The sequence below is a fragment of the Struthio camelus genome, chromosome 8 (genome assembly GCF_040807025.1).
Source record: "Struthio camelus isolate bStrCam1 chromosome 8, bStrCam1.hap1, whole genome shotgun sequence".
Lineage (NCBI taxonomy): Eukaryota > Metazoa > Chordata > Aves > Struthioniformes > Struthionidae > Struthio > Struthio camelus.
The window spans coordinates 29,868,515-29,881,024 of NC_090949.1; the positions used below are offsets into that span (position 1 = coordinate 29,868,515).

Here is a 12,510-nt window from a genome sequence, read left to right on the forward strand (position 1 = left end):
AAAAGAGGTCATTGGTTACTGAAATTTTGCTGAAATTTTTAATAAAGAGAAAAACATGGAATAACAAATATGAAATCCCTTTATCATATTTTTTACTAGATCAGATTCTCCCAGAAATTCCTTTGGGGTCCCTGACAGTACAAATAGGTAAACCTTATATGCAGACTGGCAGCAATGCTGGCCAACAAGATATCCCTCGGCTAAACAACTCTTCTAGCTATTCTGCCTAGCTAACAACAAATGATCCTCATACTTTTGCAGAACTGCCTGAATAAGCATCTGCTAAGATTGCAGAATATTCACCGGAAGATTCTGCAACAGGAAGAAAATACCTCAGCCAAAGAAAACCTGATCCCTGATTTCATGAACAGATGGGATCTCTTTAGCATTCCTCCATGAGTGGGTTGGGACCAGCAGGTAAACAGAGATCACAGCTGCCCAAGACTCACAAGCAGGACACCACTGCAAGTAAATTACTTGTTCAAGAAGGAGAAACTGCGATGCAGGAGGAATTGGTTGGAGGAAGCGCTTCCTGAATACTGGCTAGGGAGCAGCACATCTGCAAATGCATATACGAGGCTCTGTTGTCTGGCGTGCAGATCACCCAAAAATCCCCCAAGTGCTGACTCCCTATTAATGTCCCAGGGGTTACAATAACATGAATACCATAAACTTTTAATATTAACCAGACAAGGGGAGTCTTAATAGCTACAAGCTGAGAGTGCAGTGGTAGATGACACACTAACACCCCAGAAACACCAGTGTTCCACATCAAACACCAGAAAGATATCAAAACTATTAGATGTCAAAACTATTGCCCCCTCTGAGACAACGTTTGCGCTCTGCCTGTGAAGGAGTGAATGATATGGCCAGGCCCCTCTCCTCTGCTCTGGTAGTGCGCAGTGACCCCTCTCCTTGATAGGATTTTTGTTCACATATTTAAATCTGTTTTGACTTTCAGAATTCTTGCAAGCATCAACTTTCCTTAAGCCACCTCAGAAGACAAAGTTAGTAGTTCCTCATCTTTTCTCTGTGGTTAACTTAGAATGTAACCTATTTAGCAGGCATAAGCAAAATAAAACATATGTGCAGTCCTATCTAAAGTAGCCTCTAATTTATCAGAGCAGACACAGCAAGGGCAGAGAGAGAGAGCAAAATCTTCTTGCAGATTCCTTCACAGGGTTTCACTGGAAGTTCCAGAACTAAATAATTCCAATAAATGACTATGTCTCTCTGTAAGGATCTCCTCTCTTTCTGAGATACAAAACAGCATGATGACAGTGGCTTTTCACCTTTTCTTTGGCAATTTACAGGTATCATCAACCAAGAAAACTCTGTAACTTTGTCTTAAAGATGGTACAAAATTTAGCAACAGTAAGATGACCGCAGCCTCCCTTTCTTTTAATTTTTTATCTTGGCGTCCTCTTTTCTATGAAACACTGTTCACCTGTTGCTCTTTTAGCCTGGTTCCATACTCTCACCCATTTGGCTGGCTTAATTCATAACAGCGCGTTCCATGCAGGAACGTTAAGGCAAAGAGGAAGAACATGCTCTGGCTCATTGCTGGCACATGTATAGTACTGAGTCAAAGAGAAAAGTATATTAGATATAAGTAGCCATTCAAAGACCAATATTTCCATGACAGAGCTATACTTAATTATACAGTAAAATGGGAATTATACTGTAACATCAATTGGGCAAGAAACAATTAAATATCAGTTTGTTCTACAGAGGCAAATTAAGTTTGCACCACAAAATGAAATTACAATTATCATATATGACATCCTAATACAAAGTGGCATGCGTCCTAAAACATGAGATTGTATCATGTTAATTAAACCAAATACAGTATTTAAGAGAATATCAAGAACGTCTTCATAGAAAGTGTTTCCATAAAATTCCAATGAATTTGCATAGACATAAAGGAAAAATGTTACCAAAATGTTGATACCTACAAAATATGTAGCAGTGGGAGACTGAAGAAACTCAGTCTATTGAAAAAGAAGTTCCTGAGATGACTCAGTTACAGTACTGAAGTAACACTGAATCCAGAGAATATTAAGAGAGATACATCAGGAACCAGTAATTAATCACATTAGAAAATGGCACAAGTTGAACAGTAAGGGTAATTACCCTCTAGAAAAAGCTGTTGAAAGAAATGATAGATTTAACGCTTCTGATGCCTTTTCAAACAACACTGTTTGCCTTTCTAAAAAGCATGTGGTAGTCCAGAAGCTACTTCTCTTCAAAGGAGCAACTGAGGTTTTCCAACGGGTTCTACAGGGGACCCCACCTCACCTCACCCCACCACTAGCAGAAACACCACAGCCTGCAATCTCTCCATCTGTCTTCAGACATGTAACTCAGATGGCTAGGAAGATGTCTCCCAAGAACTGTACTTAGATAACATAATTTTGAAATAGTCCTAAGATCAACGGGTAGCTGGTTTTCCCACAGTAAATGGAAGCCCCATGAGGCAATTTAAGTCATATGTCAGTTTAATCTGTCAAAGCGACTATTGCTCTCCATTGCTTATACAGAAATCTTATGGCCATGACGGTCCAAACTTAGGCACTGCAGTTAGATGGGAAACTCCTACGCCATTAAGCCTGTGAAATAGCATGGCATTCTCCGTTTTGAGGAATGAAAGCTTTTAAGAGATGCTGCTGAATTATCCATTTACAAGAAATTAAGTCTTAGCACTTGGAAATCTCCACGTAACAGCAAATTTTCTTTGCTACAATCTAGGCTTCGGTGCTGCAAGAAAGAAAATGCTGCTATGCGATGTTCCTGAACTGCAGAGAGTGCCTTACAGTGGCTGCAATGCAACCAGACCTTCTAAGGAAATGCTCTAGCTCTATGCCACTTATCTCCAAAAACAACAAGCAGGAATTTACTTTGGAACCCTGCTGCCAAACTGCCAGGCATGAATTGTGAAAAATTTCTGTCTCCTTACCTGCATAGCAAGCACAGAAGACTGTCTTCTACTTGCAGAAGGAATAGAAATGAAAAAGGAAGATCAGGAAAAAAGGAGCTGGCTAACGTGGAAAATCATCAATTCGCGGATTTACATGGCACAGAGATTTATACGGACTGTCAGAATAATGGTAAATTATATCTGAAAACATACAGCTGTGTAATTGCACTAGATAGAGGTCCCTGACTGCAGCAGAAAACGCTGATTATTCTACTTGTTAAAAGGTTAAATTCTTGGCACGTTAAGAGTGATTGGATTTTTTTAATTAATAAAACTTCTCACTGATTGAAACCTTAAATGCCAGTCAATCTGCTTGAGATTTTGCTATTTGGCTACTGACTTAATCTAAATTGCACAAATTAGTTCTCTGTGGGAAGGTGAAAAGGCCTACGTGACTCTTCCACAACCTATTCCTAGACATCCTGTACCATTAGACATACAGCCCTACTCCTCATTTGGCTGCTACTGAGTGATCCCAGCTTCTTTCTTTAGAAAGGCCATCGAGCATAGGTTACACGTATTTACCAAAGTGGCAACAAACAAATCTTTGCTGGTTGAGTTGCCTTTAGGGGAATATACCTGAAGAAAAGCCATCCTAGTAAGTTGTACCCTATCAAGGACGGTTCCTTGCACTGGGCTCCAAAGCAGAGGTGATGCTGTAACAACACCTTCGTCCTGTGCTCAGCCCCAAATTCTACTTCCTTAATTGCTTACTCCCATCAGGACACACAGTGAAATGCAGCACGTGCCTCTTACGAAGTTACATTGGGGTACATTGGTCTTGGAAGGATGAAAGTGTCCTTAGCCAGGACACAGCTACTGAGGATGATCCTATTAGCCAGTAGCTGCAAAGAAACTGGCAGATGTCAAGGCAGCTGAATAAACAATGCAAGGGGGGAAAAAAAAGAAAAGAAAAAAAAACACTTTCAAGAGGTTTTTTTGGTACTTCAGAATCTAAGATACTTCAAAAAACGGAGACAGGTTCTCTGCCCCATACAGCTCCAGGCTTGCTCACTTTGAGAAATATTCTTTACAAGGCACTCCCCATAAACCCTGCAGAAGAATCTGTACAGAATAAACGAATACAGTTCATCTGACTTACAGACTCCAAATTTCTGAATGGACTACTTCTAACTATCAATCAGCTGGTATCCCAACTTAAAGATCATTTAGAAATATGTCTCCCATTAATCATCTATTCTGTTAACACAAGATAAAATGAAAAACACGTTAAAAGAATACAATTCCTTTTATCTAAACTGTAATTCAGTAAGATCTCCATAAACATTTGGAAAGACTTTAAAAGATACATTTGACTACCAAAGAAGCAATAGGAAACTGTCCGGTGAAAGCTTTTTCATTCATCTGAATCTCATTTGAGAGATGTGATCAATGCGATACAGCGCTATCGAGACATAATCCCTCTACTGCTATCCCAGTACACCCTTCACATTCAATAGGGGTGTACCAAAGGGTGTTCACAGCCAACTCTTCTGCTAATCAGCTAATGCCATGAAACCTAAATCTTTCTCCCAATACTCTAAAAGTGTGAAAGCCCATGCTCAGTATAGAAGATGCACAAACACCAATACGCGCAATTTCTTGTATTTCACAGGACTTCCAGCAATTGTCATGCTGCAATGAAAGCTAAGTCACCCCTCCAACACTCCCCTTGGGTGTACAGTAATTTTTCATTGACTCAATAATTTCAAATCACTGAAGACTAAAATTTAATATGAAAGTAAACAGTCTGATTCATTAAAATATATGTTAATAACAATTTAGATCTGTTCAACTTTCAATAAATGGCTGGCAACAACATGGAACATAATGTTGCCATTCTGTTATTCTCCAACATGTGGAGGGAACCATTTTCCTAATAGGGAGAAGTTTTCTAGCCACAAGGAAGCAAATCAAAAAAAAAACCCTTAAGCTCCGCTTCTTCTTCCTCTCCTCCTAGACTTGCTTGCACGTCCGCTCTGACTCAGTCATAACAGAACTTTATCTGATGTCATAGGTGTGGTATTTCCATCTTGACAGTAATCAACTGATGTCACATTCACTGGGGCTGTGACTTGACTGCAGACTCAACAAGCAGAAATCTGAGGCACAGAATGAAAATTATTGTCCAAACACAAGCCCTAGAAATAATTGCAAATAACTGCAGAAGTAAAGCAAATGAACAGCCAAGTAAATTAATTCCTTTTTGAATCACTGTTCCTGTTTTTCAAGTCCAAATGATTCTCTTTTCCTATTGAGGAAGCCTGGGGGGATGAAAAAGTGTCCAAGATGGTGAAATTAAAAATTAGCTACTGAGCATGAAACATGCAATAATTGCACTTCATAATGTTTTTATTGCCTCAATGTTGTATGAATCACTTCACAATTCCACAGTGTTACGATGAAAAAAATGACACCAATAAAGCCTAAACGATTGATGTTATGACTTCATCAATCCTAGACTAAAGGCATGCACAGAATGACAAATATTTTCAAGAATACACCTGAGAAAACTGCCATCTCATTCCGAAGATGCACAAATTTCATTTTTATACACTTCTGAAAAGTTGCTGTTCTCGCACCAGAAAATGGAATATTGAAATATTCCTTAATATAAGTCCATATGAAAGAACCTTGCTTTCTCTTTCAGAAACTGGCAATGTTTTGTTTTCTCAAGAGCTATGAATGCAGCTAATACACAATAAGGCTAACAGGGCCTGTATTAGTTCAGAACATTCTCACTCCTTTGAGGTTTTGTGTCAAGATAGTATTGTTTCCACAATAAACTGCACTTAGCTTTACTTTTTAAAAGTCTGCAAATTCTGGAGGCGTGAAGCTGAATTATCTATACCATTTCACTAAATCTGGAAAAAATAGTTCAATTTACTGCTACTTAAAACTTCCAATAGGACAAGAATCTACACTTAAGGCAACAAAGCAGCAGTGTAGTAATCCATCCGATACAACATCAAAGGTACAATGCAAAGAAGTTACCTCCTGCAGGGATACTGTACCTTCTTTTGACAGTCGTGCTCAATAACTACCCAAATGTGATAAATTCCTTCAACTGATAGTTCAAATTTGATGTGACTAAATAAATAAGAATTTTAGTCTGGCTGTATTAAAAAAAAAAATCTTCCACCTCTGTAAAGCATCACTAAATCCAGACCTGCTCTGTAACAGCTCAATCTGACAATTTTTTTTTTCTTTCCTTAAGAAAAAAGAAATACAAGCTTTCTTTTTAATTGAGTGGCTAGGCATTTTGACTGAGGTATTAAAATCTCTTGTTAGGATTATTTCTTTAATATAATAGTTCATTTCCCTTATAAAAGCATTAATGGAAAATAAAGACCTCTTTGTTAACTTTAATCTTGCTTCCTTGCAAGTGTGCCAGAGGCACTTTAATATGGATCAGGTCAGGAATATTACAAATTACAGCGGCATGTGTGGCAACAAAGGACTCAGATCATTCATATAACAGTAACACCTTCTTCCGTCTTTGAGAAAAAGGCGTAAACAGTATGCATTGATCTCTCTGGACAAAACAAAGTCAGTTCCTTTTAAATCTTTTTCTGATATTTATAAATCCAGGTTTACAGAATAAAATAATAGCACAGCACAAACCTCAGAATGATGAACCTGGCCAAGGGTGTAATAAAACCTATTTCATTTTATGTAAAAATTCTGTACTGTTTCACGTGACATATAGATACGATAAAGTTAAGCTACAACAGGAGAAAGCTAGTAGGCACTATTTTTGCATAAAGTCTCCTCTGGTAGATTCATGGCAAATGCATAATGAGCAAACCAAAACTATGTACAGGCAGGCACAATTATGGAAGAATTAATATACCAGCAAGAACAGCATTGACTATAATGCAATATAAAATAGTGAAGGGACATTCACAGTAAATTTGGCAATCAGTATTTCAATTCAGAAAAGCACACCCATTAATGTGTACATTTTTCCTTGGATAACGCTGGAACTCATGATAACTGTGGCCTACTTGCCTATTTAAAAGCAAACAGGCTAGGAAAGATTTTCACAGTTTTTACAGAGGTTCACAGACAAGGAAGAGACAAGGAAGAGTAATGACCAGATTTAAATACAAAAATGTTATTCATATACAACAGCTATCCATTACAGAGCCCTTGACTCCTTGCCTTACAACTACAGCGTTCGCAAAACCAACTCATTATTAAAAGCTTACTTCCAGAAATCAAAACATTTAGTGCAAGCTATAATACAAAGAGGAATATTGCCTTTAATATGCCCTATTCCTTTATTATAATTTATCAAAGCATCAGGTGATGCTCACATTAAATGCCAGCTGTCCCGTCCAGCATAGGACACATTAATTATTAGCCCTCATAGTTATATACACTGTAGGAAAGCAAACCTTTGCGTGCTACCCAAATACTCCACCGAAACTCTGCTAAAAAAAAAAAAAAATCCAAAAAAATCCAACCCTCCCTCCCCCCCCAAAAAACAACCACCTGTCTACTAGTCCTGGGGTGACAGAAACTCCAAGAAAAGATGAATAAAGACTTAAAATTCTTCTCCAACATTCAGCATTAACATCCGATGGGACAAGTCTGTCAAAACAAAACCCTAGAAATATCTTGCTGGTTTTGCAGGAAAACCTAGAATCTCTAATTTTGGGGGAATGCAAGCTAGAGTCCTAACTAATTAAATTCTAATCTGCTTTTTCCAGGTTTCATAAAGTGCTATCTCAAATAGGCTTACACTATACTCATCTTATTAGAAGTGCAATATTATTTTCTCATTAAAGAGGCTGTTACAGTGAAAACATGTTAGTACTAAAGCCACAAAAGACTGAGAAAATATGGACATTTTTCCTAATTTCGCTTTAAAAAACATTGTACATTCACAAGCCTGCCTGAAAAGTGGGACTTGCTGTTTAAGTGTTTCTTCAAAGGTATCTCTATTTTTTTCTTTAATAAAGAAGGGATACATACACCGACATTAAAAACACTAATTTACTATCTAGCATCCCAAATTCAGAAGCATAAACATTTATGTGCTTCACTAACCAGTACCTAAGAACACTTTGAAATGAAAAGGGGGCAAGCTAGACTGTTAAAAGTGCAGTTTCAGAATAAGCCTAAGCCACTGTAAAAAGACAATCCCTCTCCTGTTTCTAGCTATTGAATTCTCACTGGATCCCTTTTTTCTTACTTGTCCCTCTTGGCACCAACCTTTACCACATGAACCTTGCAATCGGTGAGATCTGACATATCTGCGTAATTAGAAGTGCCAGTTTAAGGGAAGGAACAGGGAACACGAGGCCATTGGCAGAGAAAGTGGGATAAACTCTTGGCAGCACTATGTACTTAGATTGGCTTAGACCAGTCACGAAATTGCGCACTGAAGAGGATAAAACAAATACTTATGTCCTGGGTTGGGACATCATTTAAGCACGTGTGGCATTACAGAAAGAGACAACTTTCCATACGCTCTTTTGTTTTTCCCCATCTCTACTGAAGCAGCTGCTAAAGTTACAGCACATCTCTCCCTTCCACTGCAGCCCTTTAAAGAATCCTTGCGTTGCTCCTTTCAAATCATCTACACATGTATATTACACATATTATAACATTCAGGTACACCAGTGCTAAAGGAAGATGGTAAGAAATGGTTAGTCTCCCAAACTACAGGAAGCAGGATTTCAGTGGCAGAAAAGGAATAAATGCTGAAACTCTAGAACAGATGATCTGAAAGGCAGATAACCACATCTGTGTGTGTAAAATAAATGGAAGGTTAACTGAGATCACCAATACAACACATCTTCAAGACTGATCAGATTGTGGTTCTTTTTTTTAAATTTACAAGTCCTAAATTCTCTCTGCAAACCTTATTTTCAAAACCCTTCATGAAATAAGACTTTTCTTTCAGTTAGAGAAAGTAAGGCATAATTCAGACCCACAACAAATTATTCCATATGTTTCTGTACCACAAGTCTAAAGTCAATATAGAAAACGTTTTTTTTTCTAAGTTAATTTTGTGCTAAAAAACGCCCATTGTTAAACCATGGACTCAGAGGAACTGGTATTAAGTTTTCTATTACACATAATCTTGCATACAATGGCAATCTTTAAATCTTTTGAAAATATAAATACACTAAGAATGGAGTTCTTCAAGAACTACAACACAGACATACCGAATAGCTTTGTAGCAGAAACAGAAAACTGAAAGGTGCCTTTGTGCCCAAAAATAACTTTTAGTTGGTTTTTTTTTAATAAATTATCCTGATCTTACAATTTACAGCTTTAGGATTTTTTTTAATTGTTGTTTTTTATTGTTGTTTTTAACTATGACAGTAACAGTGATCTAGCTATTTGAGATAATAAGTGAAAAAAAGCGCTGTTTGTCTGTTTTTGACCAAATATATTGTAAGAGATCGAAACAAAGATTTATAAAATCAGTTCAGAAAAACACTTTGTAAAATACAATAAAACCCTTTTCAATAGCAAAGTACATTTTGTACAGATCTTTCTAAGCAGATGTTTACTACAGCCTAGTTTCACTAACTCCAGTAAAAGAAGATGTAGGCAAAAAAGGTTGGTGTTTGCAGAATTACAACCCATATACAAAAACTGCAGGTAACATACTGCAACTCATTGGAAAAACTTGGAAAATTCACTCTGTTTCATTGTGAGTGGACTTACAATCTATCTTGTATCACTCAAAAGCAGGTTATACTATAGAAAGACTTTTCACAGAACCGCTCAAAAAACAAATCGGTAATAGAATGAGAGTCACCCTTGAAGTCAGCTTCTCCCATGAGCAAAAATGCCACGCAAATCAAAAAACAACACTTAAGTAAAACACTAAGACTTTATTAAAAATCCAAAATTTATTGCAAATTGTACTTTGCACTTTCCCTCCTTTCTTCATTTTTACATGATTTATTGATATCCATGATTTTTTCACAGATGTACTTGTTGACTTTGGAGAGTCTCTGTGCAATTTCAGTTTCATCCACAGTTTCTTGTGCTATTCTATCATACAAACATTCTGGGGAGAAAAAAAAGGAAAGAGCCATTAGGATATTTTTAGAAAAGAATGTAGCCCTCTGTTGGGCTAACTACTCAAGAGACAGCAATAAGCACTGTGTATATTTGTTGCAATACAACAGAAGCTTTCACTGATTCACTGGCTATCTTTGTTAAGAGGCAAGATTTTTCACCAGGTTTGAATTTTTGACATGACAGATTCTCAGTTATGCTGTGACTACACGAATAGGCTTTCTACACAGAAACAGGGCTAAATCCAACCTTTTAACAGTGCCAGTCTTGCCTGCCTAACTCTTCTATTTGTCCACATCTCCACAGCAGATTCAGAATCTTCTTCCAGACAAACGGTCTCACTAGAACTGTTGTTATCTACCATTCCCTGTGAGTCACTCCTACCATCACACCTTCAAGACATTAAATAAATGATAAGTGTTAGGAAGAGAAGCAGTAACCAACAGAAGGCATTAATTGATTTTTTTCTTTCATCTGTACAACATATATTATAATGTCTGCATCTTTATTGTATGCCCCGCCCTGGTCTTTGTGTGTTGCTTGCATTATTGGAGTATTTGGGGCGAGAGCCATCTTCTTGTGTTTGCACAGTGCACTTTGTGAAATTAACTGGAATACAAAAAGCAAGTAACAGTAGCATCTGCAGAGCAATGAGCACAATGACTTGGGAAAACTCTGCTCCACACAGTTGGTAGTCCTGTCCCTGGTAGGATCTAGCCTATGTTATTGAAAACAGGTGGTGCAACACACTCAACTCCTTAGATGCAGATATGTTTGGGATTTTTGTTTTCATAACCAGGAAAATGCATTTTGTTGTGTAGGTTACTAGGAATGAACAGCTTCTAAGATTGATTAAACAAACTCTGTTCTGCTTTGCCTAGTAATCTATTCCAGTAGGCATTTATTGCTTCATATACAGAAAGCCATAGAGATTATCGCTTAATTAACATGGTTTATAACATTTCTAATGCATCGTATTAAAAAGTTATGAAAGTTAAGTACTATGCACGCTTTGTAGTTTGTTTTGAAGCCTCTCCGAAGTTTTATAAAAGGTTATTTTGCATTAAGAAGGTTTATAACAGTGCTCATGCATCATACTTTTTATAACTTCTTTATAATACTCTATACGTTAGGGATTTTTAAGAAGCTGGAGATATCAGACACATTAAGAGCTAGTGCTGTCATTCAAAAATTTATTATAAATAAGTTAGTCTGTGTTCACAGAATGATGAGACTATCTCAAACAATGTGAATTTCATATTGCAAAACGTACTGAACATAAAATAAATAAAATCAATCAGCATGCAGCCCCATAGGTGAACACAAATTGTCAGTATACTATGATTTGAAATATGATCCCTAGGAAGACACATGTCACTGAGAACCTGAAGAGACCCAGAGTGCTTTTAGGGCATAAATTTTTATCACAGCAACCTCAGGTATACTCCAAAAAGCTTGTGTCAGATAAACCTAGTGAGTTGAAAATCCAGTCAAACGCAGGCTATGCTATTACTTTATCTCAAAGAAGGAATCACTTGATACAACTTGCACATCAGCTGTGGCTCTAAAAGTCAACGTGATCCGAACAGATCCATGATTATTACACTTCTGCCTCCCCCTTTTCTTCCATTTCTATGAGGGGCTACAGATGTAGCAACTCAGTAAGCCACACAAAGGTGTTGGCTTAGGGGCTCCAAAGAGTGATTTGGGGCAGTTCTACCTCTTCTTTGTCTTTTGAGGAGCATACAGATATCCCTTCTTATTTCTGATACGATCAAAGATTCAAGTAGACTGTAAAAAACTAAAAGGGAGCTTTATTTCTTTCTGTGATGCATGATGCAAGTTCCTGGCCAAGTAAACTAACTTCCTAGCATATCACTATTTGTTCGTTTGCTGCTTTGTTTTGTTTTGTTTCTCCACTTCTCTGTAATGGAACGACTTCTCATATGATCACTTCCAAAGTTTCAGAGCACGATGGGACAAGACCTGCTAACACTGATGCAAGTGTCACAGTACAATGCAATGCAGTGCAGTGCAAAATAATACAAAGTGGGAAATCGAGGTTATGTGCTACGCAGCACTGCTGATCTAGGAAGTCTGTTTGCTGCCCTCCTACTGCTACCTAACAGTACTGGGCATGCAGTTTAACACGGTTTAAGAGGAGACTCTACAGCCTTGGTCTAATAAAAGGGAGTCAAATATAGGGTAAAAGAGACACTGGAAAGAGAAACATGGAAAAGCAGGAGTGGAACAGAAGAAATCAAACGAGGGTAAAGGCAGAAAGCAAAAGCATGGCAGAAAAAAAAACAACAGAAGAGAAGAAGCAGGGAAGAACAGAAATGCTGGAGAATGTAAATCAAGGAAAAGAAAAAAGGGAAGTGGCCCCATCCACTTCTCACCATGTACCTGATGGACAGCACTCGCAAACTCACTCTAGTCAAAACAAGACGAGTTAGAAGAAAGCTATCATTTCAATGATTTAAGTA

General features: G+C 37.6%; 2 protein-coding genes across 11 annotated transcripts in view; both read right to left on the minus strand.

Moving 5' to 3' along the window:
* The window catches only part of AGBL4 (AGBL carboxypeptidase 4), a 964,275-nt gene that overhangs the window by 344,702 nt on the left and 607,063 nt on the right, over positions 1 to 12,510 (minus strand). The gene's annotated exons all lie outside the window — the stretch shown is intronic.
* BEND5 (BEN domain containing 5) overlaps positions 9,820 to 12,510 on the minus strand; it is a 31,082-nt gene continuing 28,391 nt past the window's right edge. For all 6 annotated transcript variants that reach the window (XM_068953093.1, XM_068953095.1, XM_068953094.1 and 3 more), the window contains one exon: positions 9,820 to 10,013. In XM_068953093.1, the coding sequence (XP_068809194.1) occupies positions 9,853 to 10,013 (161 nt within the window). In that variant the 3' untranslated portion in view covers positions 9,820 to 9,852. The remainder of the gene's footprint in view (positions 10,014 to 12,510) is intronic.